General features: G+C 54.7%; 1 protein-coding gene across 1 annotated transcript; it reads left to right on the top strand.

Annotated features, from left to right (window-relative positions):
- The first annotated feature begins 1665 nt into the window (after positions 1-1665).
- TRIOBP (TRIO and F-actin binding protein) lies at positions 1666-16902 on the top strand. Its single transcript, XM_031554452.2, has 21 exons — positions 1666-1794; positions 2640-2767; positions 3036-3132; positions 3333-3525; positions 3741-4116; positions 4583-4715; positions 4919-5905; positions 6475-6561; positions 9185-9241; positions 9568-9636; positions 10000-10089; positions 10305-10414; positions 11028-11580; positions 11817-11927; positions 13328-13475; positions 13885-13996; positions 14105-14264; positions 14437-14550; positions 14811-14897; positions 15549-15712; positions 16148-16902. Exons 1-20 carry the CDS (start codon positions 1681-1683, stop codon positions 15708-15710), a joined length of 3888 nt encoding a protein of 1295 aa, XP_031410312.2. The 5' UTR covers positions 1666-1680; the 3' UTR covers positions 15711-15712; positions 16148-16902.
- The last annotated feature ends 1322 nt before the right edge of the window (positions 16903-18224 follow it).

The following is an 18224-nucleotide window of genomic DNA, read 5'->3' as shown; positions in this document are numbered from 1 at the left end:
GCAGAGCTGGAATTGAGCTACTCCAGGATATGCTGGGGGAAGGATACCAGCTCACACACGAGTTTGTGTGTGAAGCAGTTGCCAGGCCCATCCAGCATGTGGTTTAAAGTCTATCTGTGCAAGAGTCATTGTGTCATTTGCTGCTTCCCCTCCTTTTCAAGACAGTTTTCAGTGTTATTGTTGCTTTTTCCTTCTGGCTGCTCACAAATGAGTTCCAGTTGTTGATGAGGAAGCTGCTTCTGAATATGTCCTACTTGCAAAAATCACTGTGCTAGTGTGGCTGCTGCACTAAAAAGTCATCACCATGACCACAATGTGCCCCAGGGTCACCCAGTTGTGCCCAATGCCCACACTCAACCACAGCCTTGTCCCCAGAGATAGGGGACCTGGGTGGTGGTGGTGCTACTGCCCAAGAGCTCGCATGGAAAGGATGTGAAGCTCCAATATGATGTGTCCATGCATGATGGCTTTTGCTGGCTAGACTGTGATTCTGCACACATGCATGCACAAAAATGTGGTTGGGATTACAGAGGATCAAAACGAGACAGGGAGGTCAAATAGTCATGGAGAAACTGGAGCTTAGTGCAAAGATGAAGCTGCAGTGTGTGTGAGGTGTGCCGTGTTGCTCCTGTGGACTGTACTGAGCTAAGGCTCCATGCAGCGCAGTCTTAGTGCTGCTGCAAAAAAGGAACCGGGGATAAACCTCAAGGGGTGCGGGACGAGAGCTTTTGAGAGCCGAGGAAGCTGGTTAGCAGGGAGTCCTAGTGCTTGCAGATCCATCCTGCAGATGTTAAGCATCTCCTGGGGCAGGAGTCCCAGGCCTGCTCACTGGCAGGGGATGGAGACGAGAGGAAAAAGCAGCAGCCCCCCACTGCCTTCCCGGCCCCGCTCGGGTCGATCGCCCAACCGCTGCCACCGACACGTGGGTGCCCGCACACGTGCCCGCCGGCGCGCCGCCAGGCAGCCACTCAGAGGGCAATATTCAAATCTATGCCCGGTCGAGGCCAATGAGAGGACAGTGGGCGGGGCTTGGCTGCCCGCAATTCCCACGGGGAGCTCCATTCAATGGGGAGCTCGGCGGGGAGAGCGGTGCTGGGAGTCGTGGGGAACTGGAGGTACTGGGGTGCACTGGGAAGGGTAGCTACGGCTGCACGAGTGCTAGAGGCCATGGGGAGCTCAGTGGGCCCCAAGAGCCCTGCGGGATGTGGGGAGCAACGGTTTGCCCATCAGGCAGTGGGATGCTCTGGGTTCTTACCACGTGTGGAAGCAGAGGGCACAGCTGGATGTTGGGCTCTTTCTCTCTGCATTGCTTGCAAGTGAGTGCTTGGGTTCAGGTCTGTGCGTGAGTCAAGAAATCGTGTCTTCCCCAAGCTGTCTGCATTAGAACCTGTTGAAGGGTGCAGAACAGTGTCCCTTTCTAAAAAAAAAAAAAAAAAAAAAAAAAGGCTCCTGCAGGTACATACCTTTTTATTATGCGGTCATACTGATGGCCTTGCAGCTGGCTGCCCTTTGATTCTAGCATGGCCAACCTAGTGCAGCAAGCTTCAGTCTGAGAATAACATTTGTGCTTCCATAGGAGCCTGAATATGTGGAAGTGAAAGCTCAGTTTTCTGCTGCTGTTCCTTTCTCCCAGCTGCTCCTAGTAGCCCAGCAGCCAGAGCACCTCCATCCCTATGGAGGATGCCAGGTTCGGTGAATGATGTGCCCTGTGCCAACTTTGAAGCCAACATATTTGCAAGGAGCCTGTGCCAACACTGCTTCCGTGCCTCAAGGGTTCACCCGCATGCTGCCCAGGTGAGCTCCTCCATCCCACCTGCAGGCCATGAATGCTGCATCAAGAGCTGCTTTGTTCAGCCCTGGGTCTTTGTAGAGATGGAAATCCCTAGCACAAAGGCTTGTGGTCTCCATCATTTAACTGTGCTTGGAGCAGAGCTGGAGCCACATTGGCAGGGAGGCTCTGTAGATCCTGGGAAAGGAAGGAGGGATGAAACAATACAGATACGTGCAAGTAAATAGCAACGGGGAGGGAAGGGAGACTGGCAAAGTAGGAACCCATCCTGGATTTCACCTCTGTTTGAGGCCCGTTGGTCCCTTCCAACTCAAACCATTCTATGATTCTTACCTAAAACGTGGTCCTGGCAGATCTCCCTGGGACTGCAGTGAGCTGTTCCTGGAAGGAAAGGTGGAAGGGGATACATTTCATGTGATGCAGGGCTCGTTCTGACCCTATCCTCCAGCATGAGCCACTCTGCTGCAGAGCGCTGCATCCCTCCAGGCATCAGCCGGTTTCATGTTCACAGAGGGTTTCGTGTCATTCGCTGTCCCCTTGGAGCACCAGGCCGGGGATCATGAAATAGTAATGAGCTTCCCGCCTTCCTCCTTGCCCTCTCCCCCTGGCCCCCGGGCCCTCTAAGATTACTGCAGCCCTTTGCGATCTGCTTAGAGCCGTCTCTGAGTGTATCCAGATGCCACAGGGAGGGCAGGCAAGCCCCCTACCACTGCTCCTAAACCCTGCAGGTAATGGGCCTGGGGGAGATGCTGGAGGGCGGCTGCAAGCAGAGATTCCCCCAGTCCTCATCCTCATGTGCTTTCATATCCGGCACGGTGATGGCACGGCTGCATCCCCCCCTTCCTCGCAGGAGCATGACGCAGAGGTGGCGGGGCACGGCACCAACGCAGACCCAGGTGGGCCCTGGGACGCCGTCCGCATCGTAGCACCGCAGTGCGAGGTGTACGTCTGCGTGGGTCGGGCAGACGGCGCGGAGGGGTGAGTGGCAGAGGCTGACGGAGGGGGAAGATGGGGAAAATGAGGTGCGATATCACCGATGCACTGAGGGATATGTTTAGTAGGCATGGTGGTGATGGGTTGATGGTTGGACTGGGTGACCTTAGCGGTCTTTTCCAACCTTGATGATTCTATACTTTGCCTGGGAAAAAGGGCTGAGCATTTTCTCTGCCTGTGTTTCTCGTGACTGCTCCCTGTCCCCAGGCTCTGCAGCCATGCTGACAGTTGCCTGTCCTCTCCTTCTCCACAGCTGGCACCAGAGTAGGACACAGCCCCCACTCAACCCCAGCACTGTGGGCCAGCATGGAGAAACCAGCACCGAGCCCTACAGCCACACTGAAGGCAGGGTGAGATGGGTACTTCTCTTGGTTTGAGTAGTTCTAGCCCCCTCGTCCCCTCAGAGCCACTTCTGCTGGGCATACTCAGAAGCTCCCAAAATGCTGGGGGGGTCAGCTGGGACTCTTCATTCCTCACACATGCTCTTTGCCCCCTTCCAGCCCAGTAACTTGTAGCCCCATTGCAAAGTCCTGCCTTATTTGTCTCTCAGGACTGGGAGATGACCAGGCTATTGGACACCACTTTGAGATCAGGCAAGCGGGACACAATGAGCTACAGGGGCCACAAGGATAATGCACAGCTGCAGGTGGACAGAGCCAGGTTGGGTCAGCCCCTTCCTTCTGGATCCTGGGTGAGGACAGAGGCTCCGAGCTTTAGGAAAGAAGTCTGTGTGCCAAAAGCAGGTACATGTGGTTTGGTTTCCTGTTGTGGGATCCTCTTGGTGTGCTGACCATAAAACATGGGGCTGCTGTCTCTCTACATGTTTTGCTGTGCTCCCACCCCACTATGCAGTCTGGGTTTTCTCTCTGACCCCCTGTTCCTAACCCTGAAGCCCTGCTTTACTGTGGGTAGAGCAGCATTGCACACCATTCATTCAACAATCTTCTTTCCATCCCAGAGCGTGCTCCTGCCAGCCAGAAGCCCAAGGAGGGCTGGGCGAAGCATCGCATAGAGAGTGGCTATTTCTCCTTGGAACCTCGAAAACCTGACCCTTCCTGGTCTTCCTCTGTACCTCATCCCGGCCGCAGCTCCTCTCCTGGTCCAGGCAGCAGCAGGCATTTGGCATCCTCCTCCAGGGCTGGGGAGACCCGTGGGCATCTCAGTGCTGGGGGCACAGAGGGGAAGCGTGTGCTGGAGAGGCAGGAGTACACGGTGCTGGCAGACCTGCCCAAACCCAAGCGCCTTGGACGTGGGGATGCTGCTGACCGCTGTGGCTCTCGCACGCTCAGCCCTGGCCGAGTGGAGGTGGAGAGGATATTTGGTTGTGAGCGCAGGTGAGGAGCAATAGAGAGCTCTGCAGTGGGTCGTTTCCACGGGTCACTTCATGGCTTGGAGAGAGCAGGGCTGGGGGTTACAGCTCAGCTTTGAAGCTCCTAGCTATGTCCTGGGAGCTGCAGAGTTGGGAAATGGGGAAAGGAGAAAGAAGCTCCCAAATCCTAGTAGGATTAGGGAAGCTGAGAGGTCCCCATGTGAGTCTTCAGCTGGAGAAGCAGAAGTGGCTCCAAAATCGCAGCCCAAAGGTGGCATGGGGCATATAAAGGTGTAACAGGGACCGGGCAGTGGATGAGACAGGAAGGAGCAAAGTGCAGAGGACCCAAAGAACTGGCATGAAGAAGATGTGGATGAGGAAGTTGGGGTGGTTACAACAATAGGGTGGAGACCCCAACATCTGGGGCAGGCAGAGATGTAGGCCTGGAGTGGGGCTCAGTCAGCAGCCAGACAGGTTGTGTGTGCCTGCAGGAAATCTGAGACGTTGGAGGCTTTCCAGGCACTGGAGGAGGGCCGCGTGGAGCGGCTGGATGGCAAGACCCCAGTGCCACCCAGCAAAGGCAGAGTCATTCGGAGGCAGTCCAGCCCCAGCCTGCCCAGGGAGGTGAGTCCTGGCTGCTTTCTCCTGCCACGTGTTCCCCTATTCCTGGGTCCAAGAGGCTTCTCTTGGATAGAAGCTGGCTCTATGCATAGGGGTGCAGGTTCTGCAACACTTTTCATAACCCAACCAACTTGTCTCCCAGCTCTCTTACCTCCATCCTTGCTATCGCTTGTGTTCCCTTTGCTCTCTGTCCTGTGTGTCCCCAGGGTCAGCGGCTCTCCTGGCACCCTGAGTCACGCAGCAGAGATTCCAAGGAGCCCCGGCGCTCCCCCAGCCCGGCTCGACAAACAGAGAGGGCCGGGGTCCCCCTGCGCCCCATGTGCCCATCTCCACGGGTGGAGAGGGACTGGAGGAAGCCCCAGGAGCCCACAAGTCCTACTCAGCGGCTGGAGAGGGGAGGCAGCAGCCCACGATCCCCCAGCCCACGCTCCCCCAGCCCAACATCTAGGTTGGAACGGAGGCCAGGAGGAACTCAGAGCCCTTCCCAGCACACAGAGAAGGACTGGAGGAACAGAGCAGAGAGGAACCAAGTTTCCTGGCAGGCTGGAAGCATGGGGAAAGCCACTGAGAGAAAAAGCTGGGGGAACACCCTGCACCCCCCGAGCCTTGTGAAGAGGATAGATGGAAGCAAGCTGGGAGGAGCCTGGCCACCACGCTCCATGAGTCCTACAGGACGGACAGACGGCACATGGAAAAGCCAAAAGGAGATCTCTCAGCCTGGCCTTGCACGGGGGGCAGAGAGACAACGGGGGGACACGTCTGGGAAGCAGCTGGAGTGCAGCTGGAGGAGCCTCCGGGATAAACTGCAGCCTCCCCATGCTGGGAAGGGCACAGACAATGAATGGAAAGGCCGAGGGAAGCCCTTGCATCCCATGAGCCCAATGCGGCCACCAGAGCAGGATTGGAAGGGCCGTGGGGATGCCCGCCAGGCTCAGAAGGCAGAGAAAGACTGGAGGGGGCAGGAGAAGTCACTGTGCCACATGGACTTGATGCAGCAGCTGGAAAGGGACTGGAGGAGCCCTGCTAGGTACGCGGATGCCTGGCCACGGCCGGATGACAGCTGGAGGAGGCCTGAGAGCCCAGCACAGCGACTGGAAGATGACTGGAAAGGGGCTGAGCACAGCTATGGCTCAAACAACCCAGAGAAACCATTGGAAAGCGATTGGGAGAACAAGAAATTCCTCGTATATCACGTGAGTATGAATCACTGCAACTACTGCTTGCTAACCATGTCCTCAGTGCCACATCCACACCTCCAGGGATGGTGACCGCACCACCTCCCTGGGCAGCCTGTACCACTGCAACACCACCTCATATCCAACCTGAACCTCCCCTGGGGCAACTTGAGGCTATTCCCTTTCACCCTATCGCTGTTAACTGGGAGAACAGGCCAACCCCCACCTCACCACAACCTCCCTTCACGTCATTAGAGAGAGCAATGAGGTCTCCCCTGAGCTCCTTTTCTCCAGACTGAATAACCCCAGTTCCCTCAGCTGCTCCCCATCAGACTTGTGCTCCAGACCCCTCACAGCTCCACTGCCCTTCTCTGGACACACTCCAGGGCTTCCATGTCTTTCTGGCAGTGAAGAGAGTAGGTTGGAGGGGTGAAAATAGAAATGGCAGGGGCCTGGCTGCCAGGTGTGGAACCAGCACACCCCTTTTCCTGAGGTCTGAGAAGCAGTGTTTCTGCTCCAGCACTGGGAGACACGGGAGGAGATGGACATAGAAGCTCAGGCTGAGCTCTCCCTTTCTCTCCCCGCAGTCGCAGCTGGGTGGGAGCTCCAGCGCACCGCAGAGCTCCTCGGGAAGCCGGCTTCCACACGGGAGCACCAGCGAGAAACGCACTAAGGTAGTGCCCGGGGCTCCCCGCCCGCCCCGCCGGCTCCATTGGCTGCGGGAAAGGGGCGGCTGGGCCGGAGGCCACCCGCTGCCATTGGGCCGGGCCGGGCCCTCCCAGGAAGTTTGGGGTGGGAAGGGGAGGAAAGGAAAAAAAAAAAAAAAAAAGAAAAAAAAAGTTTGAAGGGGAAAAAAAAAAAAACCTCGGAAAAGCTCGGGGCGGGCGGCGGAGCGAGCGGGCGGGCATGGTGGGGCTGCGGGAGCCGCCCGGCCGCTGAAGCCGCCCCGCCGCCCTGGCTGCCCGCAGCCGGCCCCGCCGCGCCCCCGCCATGACGGTGAGTCCGGGACGGGGCCCCGCGGCGCTCTGCTTCCCCCTCCTACCCCCCCGGGCTGTCCGCGCTCCGGGGGGATCTCCCGCTAGGGTGTGGGCGGCACTGAGGCGGTGCGGGACCGCGGTGTGCCCGGGCTGCCCGTCCTCCCGGTCGGGGGTGGGGTGCGGTGGAGGTGACGGGCCGGGCCCTCGGCCTTCCCCGTGCGGTGGGGCGGTGAGGGGTTCGGCGTTGTGCTTTGGCTTTGGGGGCCTTTCCTAGCCGAGCCAGGTTTCTTTGGGGGAAGAAGTGGGCTTTTGGGGCGGCCGGGAACCCCTTTGTGATGGAGGGAAGGCGGCCCGGGGTGAGGTCACCCTGCAGCAGGTGACCTCCAGAGGTCCCTTCCTCCGCCTCTGTCCCGTGGAGTGAAGTGTTGCTTTGTAGCCCGAGCAGCTGTGGGAACCATGGCCTGGAGTTGTCGCTCCATCGCCTTCTGTCCTCCGTTTCTTCCCCCTGCCCTCTCTGTACCACTCAGGAGTCATTCTTCCACTCCCACCCTATCTCCTTTCCTTCTTTGGTGTTTACATTCTTAAGATACTTGCAGGCTGTTATCGCGGCCCATGTATCCCCGTGGCAGCCCGAACAGGCAGCCAGCTCCCTGCACCAGCCATCACCCCTGCTCAGTGCTGGATCCCCCCGGTGCCTCCTCTTGCATCCTCACATCTTCGTTGTTTGGAGCCAGCCCCGGATCTCCGGATGGCTCTGCTTTCCTGCCCGCTTCCTCCTCCTGCCCTGGCCTTTTCCTCTGACGGGGGATTCAGCTCAAATCTCGTTCTGTTCTCTGCCCATATCCTAAGTGCTTCTCTCCAGAGTACAAAGCTGAAATTAGTGGTAGGCAGGGGGGAGAAAAAAGCAGCTTTAAGCACTTTGTGGATTGGTATCTTGTCCACCAGAAATACTGCGGACAGTGGCAGAGCTGTGCCTATGAGGATGAAGGCAGGGAAAAAGGGGCTGGTTGTGTTTTGCACCATTCATGTGCTTTGGGGGCTTTACTGGCCCCCAGTACATGACAGTAATAGGGCAGTGTGCCTGGCCCTCCTGCCCCACGCACGTGTATGCTGGGAGAGAAGGTCACGCCAAACGTTTCGCCTCCTTTCCTTCCCTCCTGCCGCTCCCAGCCTGGAGTCAGTGCTGAAGTCACTGGATTGGAAAGGATAACGGCACAAAGGGTGGAGCTGTCGCCACGGGGAAGAAATTAATTTTCAGAGAACTTTTGCAGGGCGGTGGGGATGTCCGGGTCTAGGGGAGTGGACGAGGGGATGCACGTGGTCTCCAGCCATTCACCACCTCTGCTCTTCGTGCCTACTTTACAAAGTTGAGTGGTGGGCTGAGTTATTTGCCAGCTCGGGAGGAGCTGGAGCAGCAGAGCTGGGAGGAGGAGCAGCTCCAGCCTGCTTGGCTGAGGACGAAGTCAGGGAGAGCATTTGCCCTGAGTCAGCTCTCCAGCACGGCACTTCTGGAAGGAGCTGAACTGGTTGGGATGCCGGACAAGTGGCGTGAGGTTAGGAGGAGGTGAAGGGTGGGGGGGAACTTTTTAGAAGGGAGTGAGCTGGAGGAAACCCTGCTTGTTCTCCATAACCATGGCCAGGGCTGGGCAGAGGGTGGGCTCTAGAAGGAGCAAAGTCCCCAGCATCTCAGACAGGATTTGTTCTCCAGCTCTGGTTGTAATTCCAATTTGATCTTCAGCCTCAGGCAAAGCGTTGACACGCTGTGTGTTTTCACAGCTGTTAAATTGCCTCCTGCACCTTTGTGGTGAGGGCTGGTTCATAGCGAGCCGCTATAAGGCTGTAATAAGTGAGCAGTGGGGAAGGTGCTGTGGGAGGTACCCCTGGGGCATGGATGCCCAGGCTGGGACAAAATGTGCCTGCTTCCCTGTGTCCTTCTCCAAAGCCTGGTCTGGCTTGTGGCAGAGCTGTGTTCCCTTCCACACAGTTTCCTCACCCCTATCTCTCTCTCCTATCTCTAAATAAATATCTCCAAGGCACCTTGTAGAAACCTCCCTGCTGCATATTTTCCTTTTTTTTTTTTTTTTTTTTCTTTACTCTTTCCTTATCTTCTGTTTCCTCTTACAGGAATGATTGCTAAATGCAGTCCTCCTCCACCACTGGGTCCTAAACTAAACCCCCATATATTTCCTCAAAGCAATGTGGGGCTCTTCTTGTTTCTTATTCCCCCTATGAGAACTCTGCTTCCCACTCCCCCAGCATGCAGAAACCTTTTGTGGGTTCCAGCATGCACTAAACCTCTGCTTTGTCCTTTCCTCTCCAGCCAGATCTCCTCAATTTCAAGAAAGGATGGATGTCCATCCTGGACAAGCCAGGAGAGGTAAGCCCTACCCGAAGCCTACTTCTTGCCCTAGCCCTGTTGGTCGAGTTCCTTGTGTGAGCAGTGGTTTTTCCCTTCCCCTCTCATTGTGCTTGCTCCTGCTGCAGGTAACTCATGCTTGAGAGACCCAGCATTGTATTGGGTGCACTCTGAGCTGAGGGTTATTATGGGGACTTGGAAGGGACCTAGAAAAGGGGGGCAGAGCCTAGAAACGGAGAGGTCAAAGGGAAGCACATCCCTCCTTGTTCCTGCACTTCCCTCAGTAACTGTCTATCCATTTCCCTCCTGTCTTTTCCCCTTCCTCCCCCTAACCCATCTGCTGGCAGTGGAAGAAGCACTGGTTCGTGCTGACCGACTCAAGCCTGAGATATTACCGGGACTCGAATGCCGAGGAGGTAAGCATTGGTGGCGTCTCCTCACCCCTCTGTTCTTTCCTGCCCTTGTCCTCGTAGTGACAGGGAGAGGAACATTATCACTAGCACAGGCACCTCATATCTACACAAGGGAATCTGTCCCATTCCAGTGAAGCTCTAGCATCTCCTTGAGACTTTATTCTGACCCATCATTCTCCATCTAAAGAGCCCCTGGGGGCTGTCATGGTTTGAAGTGAAGAGAAAGGCTGACACAGGGGCAAATGGGCTGCCCTGCTGCTTTGCCACTCTTCTTCTTCCCATGCTTTGGTTAGGGTGCAGGCAGGTGGCAGGATCTTTTTAAGAGATGGGCTTTGCTTACACCCAAGAGGGTGGCTGTGCTTTCAGGCTGATGACCTTGATGGTGAAATCGATCTCCGCTCCTGCACAGATGTGACAGAATTTGCGGTGCAACGCAACTATGGCTTCCAGATACATGTAAGTGCCTGGAGTGCAGCACTGAGGAATGCCTGGGTGAGATGGCTGCTCTTTCCCTGTCTGCATCCCTGACACAGAAATTCGGGCAGTGCAAACTTCATGGTGTCAGGATGGCAGGGGTAGTTGGTGGTGTGTCCAGCACTCAAAGGCTCAGAGTGCAGCCAGCTGTCCCTTTGCTGAGTGGTGACAGAGCCTGTGTCCTGTCTCCGCTGCAGACGAAGGATGCCATCTTCACACTGTCAGCCATGACCTCAGGCATCCGACGCAACTGGATTGAGGCTCTGAGGAAGAATGTGCGCCCCATTAGTGCTCCAGATGTCACCAAGTAAGAGCTGCCTGCTGATGGTTCTCCCAGTTGTCCCTTTCTTCAGGAGGACGCTGAAAGGTCCTGGGGAAGGGGGGAGCGGGGCTGTGATGATGAGAGTGATGGGCATGCAGGAGGTGATGCTTTCTGGGGGACACAGCGTGCTGGCAGGCTCCTGTCTGCCAGCAAGATATTTCATTGAGCAGAATCGTAGGATCTGTTCAATTTGGAAAAGATCACTAAGATCATATAGTCCAACCACTGGCCTATCACCAGCATGTCCAGCAAACAGTTTTCCTCAGTGCCACATCTACCTTTTTCTGGAAAACCAGCAGTTCCTCACACTGCCCGCAGAAGCCTGCCCCAAAACCCATTTTTTAAGCTCCATTTTGCTGCTGGAGCTTGGCTGGGGCTCAGGGTGAATCCTCCCCACCTCCTGGGGAAAGCCTGTTTACCCATACATGCAGACAGAGCTGCCAAGTGATGTGATGCAACCACTTTTCTCTCACACAAGGTTTTTCACAAGGCCGAGTTGAGCAAAAGCTGAGCCTTGCGTTTAACCAGCAATGCAAGGGGGCTGTTTGTCTGTTCTTTTGCAGTGTCTGTCCTTCACATGTTATTGTTGTGGTTTCAGGCTATCTGACTGCAACAAGGAAAACACAATCCGTAACTGCGTCCCACCAAAGAGCTCACTGCGAGTGGACGAGCAGCAGCAGCCAAGTTCTGAGGGAAGCACCAAAGGCAGCACTTGGAAAGCGGATGGGCCACGCCATGCCTTTGACTATGTAGAACTGTCCCCCTTGCAGCAGGATCCCCAAAATCAGGGGTCCCCACCGAGGACAAGAGGGAGCTTGAGGGTGTCAGAGCGAGTGTCCAAGCATGAGGATCTAGAGCGGGATTTGGCAGTGCGTTCAGAGGAGAGGCGCAAGTGGTTTGAGAGTCCTGATGGCAGGGTTTCCAACAGTGATGGCCCAGGGGGAAACTTGTCCCGCAAGGTGGAGGAGCCAGACTTGCCTGCTGCCCCACTTTCAGAGGAGCAGCGGGCTCGGCTGAACGAGGAGATAGAGAAGAAGTGGCTGGAGCTGGAGCGCTTGCCCTTGAAGGACTCACGGCGAGTGCCCTTGACAACACTGCTGAACCAGGGCAAGGGGAACCACGGAGATGCCAATGAGGCACTGAAAAAAGAGGTGAGAGCACTTTGGAAGGTGGTTTTCTGGTGGACGCGATCCCTGCAGCTTTGTTCCTCCCTGGTGGCTCTGCAGAAGAGCAAGGCCACCAGTGTTGGTGGCATCGCTTGCGTAGATCTCTGTTTCCTGGCAGTGTGTTTGCTATCTCCTGTCTTGAACTGTTCCCAAGTCAACAAACACATCACCTCCCAGCCCTGGGAAAGAGTTTGAGCATCTCTCTTCTGTCCCTGGCACAGGTCCAGTCGCTGCGGGCACAGTTGGAGTCCTGCCGGGCCCGAAACGAGAGCCTTCGGGAAGCTGCCAAGTCCCAGGGAGATGGCCACATGCCCCGGGGGTACATCTCTCAGGTGAGCAGGATGGGTGAGCCCCAGGCTGGGAAATGCCGGAGCCTGGACTCATTGCCAAGCAGGTATCGCTAATCATTGGGTTGCCATGGTGGCCCTAAATAGGCTCGGTTGTGATCAATGTTAATTACATAAAGGCTAGCGTGTGTATTAAAGAGGCTGGAGTTGGCAGGAGGCAGTGGCATGCACATGCTGTCAGGAATTCAGGATCTGTCATAGTTGAGGGAAGGGAATTTGGGTTCCTGGTGAGCTCCTGTTGCAATGGACTGGCTGCACCCAGCCCAAATAAAACCACAAGTCACATGGAGCAGTTCACTGATGCTGTACGATCTCAGTTTGCACTTACAGCTCACGGGTCTCCATGTGGTCAAAAGAAAACAAAAAGGAGCAGGGAGAAATAGCATTTCTTCCTGAGGCTGAACTTCACCTTTCCCAAAAGGTCTCATTCTCTCTCAGTTTGCCTTAGAACCATTTGAAAGAGGGGGAGAACAAGCTGGTGAATTCAACAGCTTCTTAAGAATAATGTTTTGGCATGATTTGATCGCAGGCTAATCCTCCTCAAGGGCCTTGGGGCATAAGTCCAAGATGGAAATGTCTTGCTTTGCTGTAACACAACTTATCTACAGCACTGGGCATTGAAAGGGCCAGCCACCAGAAAAAAGTATGAGCTGTGCAAGAAGATCACTAGCAGTCAGGCTATGGGGAGGGAGGTGTCTGTAACAGCGCCCAGCCAAAGGAAAGGTGTCACTTTTCTGAAGCAGAGGCTCAGTTTCCATCAATTCTGGGGATGCTGCTTTATTTAAAAGGTAAATAGCGGGATGTGGTTCAAGCAGTACAGCCTGGTGGAAGGGTCTTGGCATCTCTTGATGGCTGAGTTGTAACAGAAGAGGAATGTTTTTTCCTCTCCAGAGCATGCAAGGCTCACAAGATTTATGAGCTGAATGTTTGTGTTTGGTGATAAAAGTACCAGGAGAAAAAAACATCACAGGAAGGGATCTCACTTGTCTCCAAATGGCCCTGGACTAGGGAAGGGTTTGCAGAGTCAAACAACATCTCAACAAGGTGCCTGTCCTCCTGTCCACATGTCTTAGAGTATTAGAATCACAGCGTATCCTGAGTTCAAAGGGACCCACAAGGACCATTGAATCTAACTCCTGGCTCCACATAAGACTACCCAAAATTCAAACCTTGTGTCTGAGAGCTTCCTGAACTCTGGCAGTTTAGTGCCATGACCACTACCCTGTCCCAACCATCGTCTCAGTGAAGAACCTTTTCCTAACCTCAACCTGAACCTTGCCGTGGTATCCCACCTGATTGCCCCAATGCAGCTCCGTGTTGTAATGTGTCTGCCACTTTCACAACCCTCACTCTTCCATCTTACTGTCCTTTCCCCGGCATGACAGGAGGCCTGTGAGCGCAGCCTGGCTGAGATGGAGTCGTCACACCAGCAGGTGATGGAGGAGCTGCAGAGGCACCATCAGCGAGAAATGGAGCGGCTGCGGCAGGAGAAGGAGCGGCTCCTTGCAGAGGAGGCTGCAGCAACAGCAGCAGGTAGGAGCAGAAAGCAAGATGTGTCCCCACTTCCTTCCACCTCTCCCAAATGTCTCTGACTTCTGCCAGAAACCTGTCACCTTCCTGTCCCAAAAGTCTTGTAACTTGAGTCCTACTGCTGAGCCTGCTGTTTGGTCTTAGAGGAAGCTTGGCTTTTCTCCAGCCTATGCTGCAAGGTCTGGTCATGCTGGGATGCCATTTATTAATCTCCTTGGCAGCACTTGGTGCTTTGGGATAATTCTGGGAGGTGGGAGTTGCCCAGAGGGCAAGAGGGAAGGAGGAGGAAGTGCAGAGACACATCTTTGAGCCTGAGGCACCAAGAGCTGGCTCAGTTGCCTAGCTGGGTTTCTCCAGATGTGCCCAAGCTGGCATAGCCTGATCCTGTGTCTCCCATTGCATCCCTCTGCAGCCATTGAAGCACTGAAGAAGGCCCACCGGGAGGAGATGAACAAGGAGCTGGGCAGGACACGAAGCTTTCAGCAGTGTGGCTCTGTCACAGACGCCCTCCAGAAGCAGCACCAGTAAGAAGTCTCTCCTACTTCCCTTGCTCAGTGCTTTGGGCAGAGCCTATTGATGGCATGGGACACCAATGGTGGAAGGGCAGCAACAACCTTGTGCCTCTCTGGCAGGTTGGATGTAGACTCGCTGAAGCGGGAGCTGCAGGTGCTGTCAGAGCAGTACTCTCAGAAGTGCCTGGAAATTGGGCAGCTAACAGAGAAGGCAGAGGAGCGGGAACAGACGTTGCAGCACTGCCAGCAAGAGGGGAAGCAGCTCCTCCGGAAGAACCAGGCAAGAGAGGGGCTTCCCTGCCCGTAGGGACCACAGAGCATCCTCGTTCTGGGACTGCCCCTGTCTAAATGGGGTGTCTCTTTATTCATATTATTCTCCTCTGAATATGTTGTTGGGGCCAGGACAGCAAGAGAGCCTTGTGGCTGTGCCATATCTGCCTTTTTGCCTGCAGGAGCTGCAGATCCGCCTGTCGGATGAGATTGGAAAGCTGCGAAGCTTCATCACCTCGCGGTGCTCTGGGGACCGATCTCCGCAAAACAATGAGCGCAGCTCCTGCGAGCTGGAGGTATGGGGTGCTTAGGATGTCCCCAGCAGTTTGGGCTCAGAGTAGAGGGGACTGGGAGCCACGCAAGGCTGCAGGACTGTGCAGGAAGGAGGTGCGCAAGCTTCCCCTGCGTGTCTCTCCTGGGGCACTATGCATCACTTCCCGCTTCCTTCCTCCTCCACCACCACACTTGTGCTAGGGAGGACGGCCACTACCCAGGCTGTGTGTCTCTCTGCTTCCCCCTGCCTTGAGTCACCGCCTGCTCCTCTCTCCTGAGCCAGGTGCTGCTGCGTGTGAAGGAGAATGAGCTCCAGTACCTGAAGAAGGAGGTACAGTGCCTCCGGGAGGAGCTGCAGATGATGCAAAAGGTTGGTGCTTCCCTGGGTCTGCTGGCTGGGACTGGGTATTGCATCTCTCTCTCTCTTACAGCAAAGTAGAGGGGCTAGGAGGCAGCACAGTGGCTGCAGGTTTCAGACAGGGTCATTTGGATGCTCAGGTCAAACCCTTGTGTCATGTGTGCTCCTTGTCCCTGCTTTCTTCTGAGCGACACTGTCTCACTGTAGTATTCCATTAGGAGGACTTAAAGTGTGGCTACAAGGAGGGTGGAGCTCTGTCTTCATGAGGAGCCCCATGGAGAAGACGAGCAGCAGTGGGTGTAAGCCGTACCAGAAGTTTCATCTTGATATATAGTTTGTTTTGTTTTAACACTGAGAACAGTGATTCATTGGAACAACCGCCTCAAGGACATGGTGATATCCCCACCACTGGAGGTTTCCAAGAGGCAGTTGGACAAGGTTCTCAATAAGTTCACCTAGGCTCCCTTATCCCATAAAATGTTGAACCAGCTGATCTTTCAAGGTCCTTTCAAACCTGGGCTGTTGTATGTGTGCTTCTGTGAAATCGTTGCCCAGTTTGGGCTGAGGTTCAGGCTTTGGGCTGTGTCCTCCCTCACCCACTGGCTTCACCTTGACATCTGAATACCAGCTTGAGAGTTGCTAACTCTTCTCCCTGCCTGGCAGGACAAGAGATTTGCCTCAGGGAAATACCAGGACGTCTATGCAGAGCTGAATCATATTAAGGTGCGCTCAGAGCGAGAGATTGAGCAGCTGAAGGAGCATCTGCGCCTGGCCATGGCAGCCCTGCAGGAGAAGGAATCACTGTGCAACAGCATCAGCAATTAACGGTGAGCACTGAGGGGCTGTTATGTTCTTCCCTCCAGGCTTGAGGGGCTGAGATCCACTTACTTTTGACAGAGGAATAGAGACAAGGCATCTTCCTCTTGCTCCATTTGGTGGTCAGTGTGGCTATGGCTTGACCCAGCCATCTTCCTCCTTCTTGCAGAGGCAAGCATAGGGATAGGGCAGTGTGAAGCCATTATGCATGTTCTGGTGTCCAGAGCAAGCCTTCAACTTGCTTGAACACTGTGGCCATCAGGCTTGGGGTCACACTGCTCTGCCAACATTTGCTGGTGGGCGCTGACCAATCTTGAGACACGTGGGATCAGAGCAGGCATGCCAAGCATGTCAGAACCTCGTAGAGTGGAGGCAGAAAGGACAGCATTTCTGTGCTGAGTGCGATCTTTCCTTAACCTGTTTTATTTTTTTCCTTCTCTTTCTAGGTCTTCTTCATTTGTTTCTCTGTTCTTGTTTTTTATTTGCTCCGTTCCTCACTTAAGGAGAGAGGGAGATTGGGTCTCATCCATTGTCACCTTGGCGACACATCTCTCTCCTCAGCCAGCTCCTCACTCCCCTCCCAAAGCTTTCGATGAAGCCTTTCCAAAACCTTTTTGCCTTCGTATCTGAGCACGTTATTTGGAATGGCTCCTTACATGCACCTTCTTCAGGATTTTATATGTGAAAATTATATTTTATAGAAGAATTTTGTTTTCCCTTGAGAATAAGAGGAAATGGAGAGGGAAAGCTTCTACGTCACCAGCATTTTCTAACCAGAGAAAGAGAATATACTCCCCACTTCCTCAGCCCCCCCTGCTCCCAGCCACGTATCTGCCTTTGGCACTCCCGTTCCCTCTCTTCACCTGTCTCTGGGGCCCCATGGGGACGTATGGGGACACGTAACAACACTACTGCCCCAGCACCCAGTGGAGGAGACACCCAAGCCATAGGAGGAGGCCGCCTGCCGCAGCTGCACCTACCTGCAACTTTGAAAGAGGAGACCTTGGCACGAGGCTGCATGATGGAGCTCTCAGTGACTGTCCTTCAGCTCTGCCTTGGCACAGCCTCAGCTCCTGGAGCCTCCCCACTCACCCTCCCTCGAGCTGGGGAGAGCCCGACATTTTAGTGGCAGAGGAGCTGCTGTTCTGCCACACCCTTCAATTCTTAACTTAATAAAATCTTCCCCTTTTGCTGAGAAAAATGTGTTTGCTGAGGGCAAATTTCTGCGCTGAGAGCAATTTCTGCAGCTTCCTGCCTCATTTTGAAGCCAGCAGCTCTTTTGTGACCACCAGGAGCAAGGGGGGAGATCTCGGGGAAGATGAAAGGAACGGCAAACGTTCTTCCTCCCTCCTATTTTGGGGTAAAAAATATGCTTTGCTCTTTCTAAAGGGTGCTTAAGGGAAAGCACTCAGAAAAGGCTTCTGGCTCCTTTCCTGGGCAAAGCCAGCACAAAATCCAGTAAATCCAGTTGCGGGCTTGCATCATGCCTGAACCACCACCTTGAAGATGGGATGAGCCCTGGGCGTGCCATCAGCCAGAGATGGAATGGCAAAGCTCCCAGGCTGGGGGTGGCAGCCTTGAAGCTGGGGAGCTGTGGGGACCGTGGTTGCAGGGAAAATGTGAAGTTTAGGGCATGGTGTTGTACGCATGTTTTTTAGGGGAAAAAGAAAACACACTTTTGCATCACCAGTGGCTTAATTAAGGTTGTGGGGTTGCAACTATCATTGGGGGTTGCAACCCCTGGGAGTGGCCAGCCGGCCCCTTCCTCAGGTGCTCCTTATATTTGTTTGGGTTTGGTGTTTTTTGTTTTTTCCTGATTGGGGACTGCTGTTCCCGATAAGGGCTTTGCACCAGCATGCTGAAACATGTTGCTGCTGCCAATCAACCCCTTCCCCAGTGCCACATGTGACGGGGTGATACTGGCCCTACGGCTGCCCCATAGTGATATCGCCTGGCCCCAGGGCCATGGCTGTGAGAGGAGGCAGCCAAAATGTCTGCCTATTTTGAGCTTCTTTGGGAAGTAAAAGCGGGTTAAATGAAATTTTGCCATGATGAATTTGCTGGCTTTCCATGATGGGGTGCAGCACGTCCACGGCGTGTGTGCTTTGACCATTTAAGATGAAGTCCTGAGGTGGACGTGCAGGAATCCCAAGGGTTTTGTTGGGATGATGTGTGGGGAGAGAGGAGGAGGATGAAGTCACTGAGATTAGTGGGAGATTGCTGTGCCAGGCTCCTTCCTCTGATGTTTATTGCAGGGAGATGTTTCCCAATCTCCAAAGTTTATTTAATGCCAGAAACATGCAGCATCAATGTCTGCAGCATTTCCATTACACCTCCAGCCCCAGAGCCCCTCTTGCATGTTAGAGACACACCAGTGCAAGCTGACAGGGATGCTTTGCACCACCAAGGGTGACACAAGGACACTGGTCAGGATTCACGCATGGGAGACCATATTTTAACTTACTAAAAATTAGAGACCGGGACAGGATGAAGGGGTTCCCCAAGTACCGGGGAGAGGCTGCA

The sequence above is a fragment of the Meleagris gallopavo genome, chromosome 1, assembly GCF_905368555.1.
Source record: "Meleagris gallopavo chromosome 1, MGAL_WU_HG_1.1, whole genome shotgun sequence".
NCBI classification, from domain to species: Eukaryota; Metazoa; Chordata; class Aves; order Galliformes; family Phasianidae; genus Meleagris; species Meleagris gallopavo.
This window is presented reverse-complemented; position numbering and strand designations above follow the sequence as displayed.

Coding starts and splice junctions, on each gene's coding strand:
- TRIOBP (XM_031554452.2), top strand. CDS start 1,681: ATGCCAGGTTCGGTGAATGATGTGCCCTGTGCCAACTTTGAAGCCAAC. Junction 9,637..9,999: donor GGGACTCGAATGCCGAGGAG/GTAAGCATTGGT, acceptor CTGTGCTTTCAG/GCTGATGACCTTGATGGTGA. Junction 13,476..13,884: donor GGCTGCAGCAACAGCAGCAG/GTAGGAGCAGAA, acceptor ATCCCTCTGCAG/CCATTGAAGCACTGAAGAAG.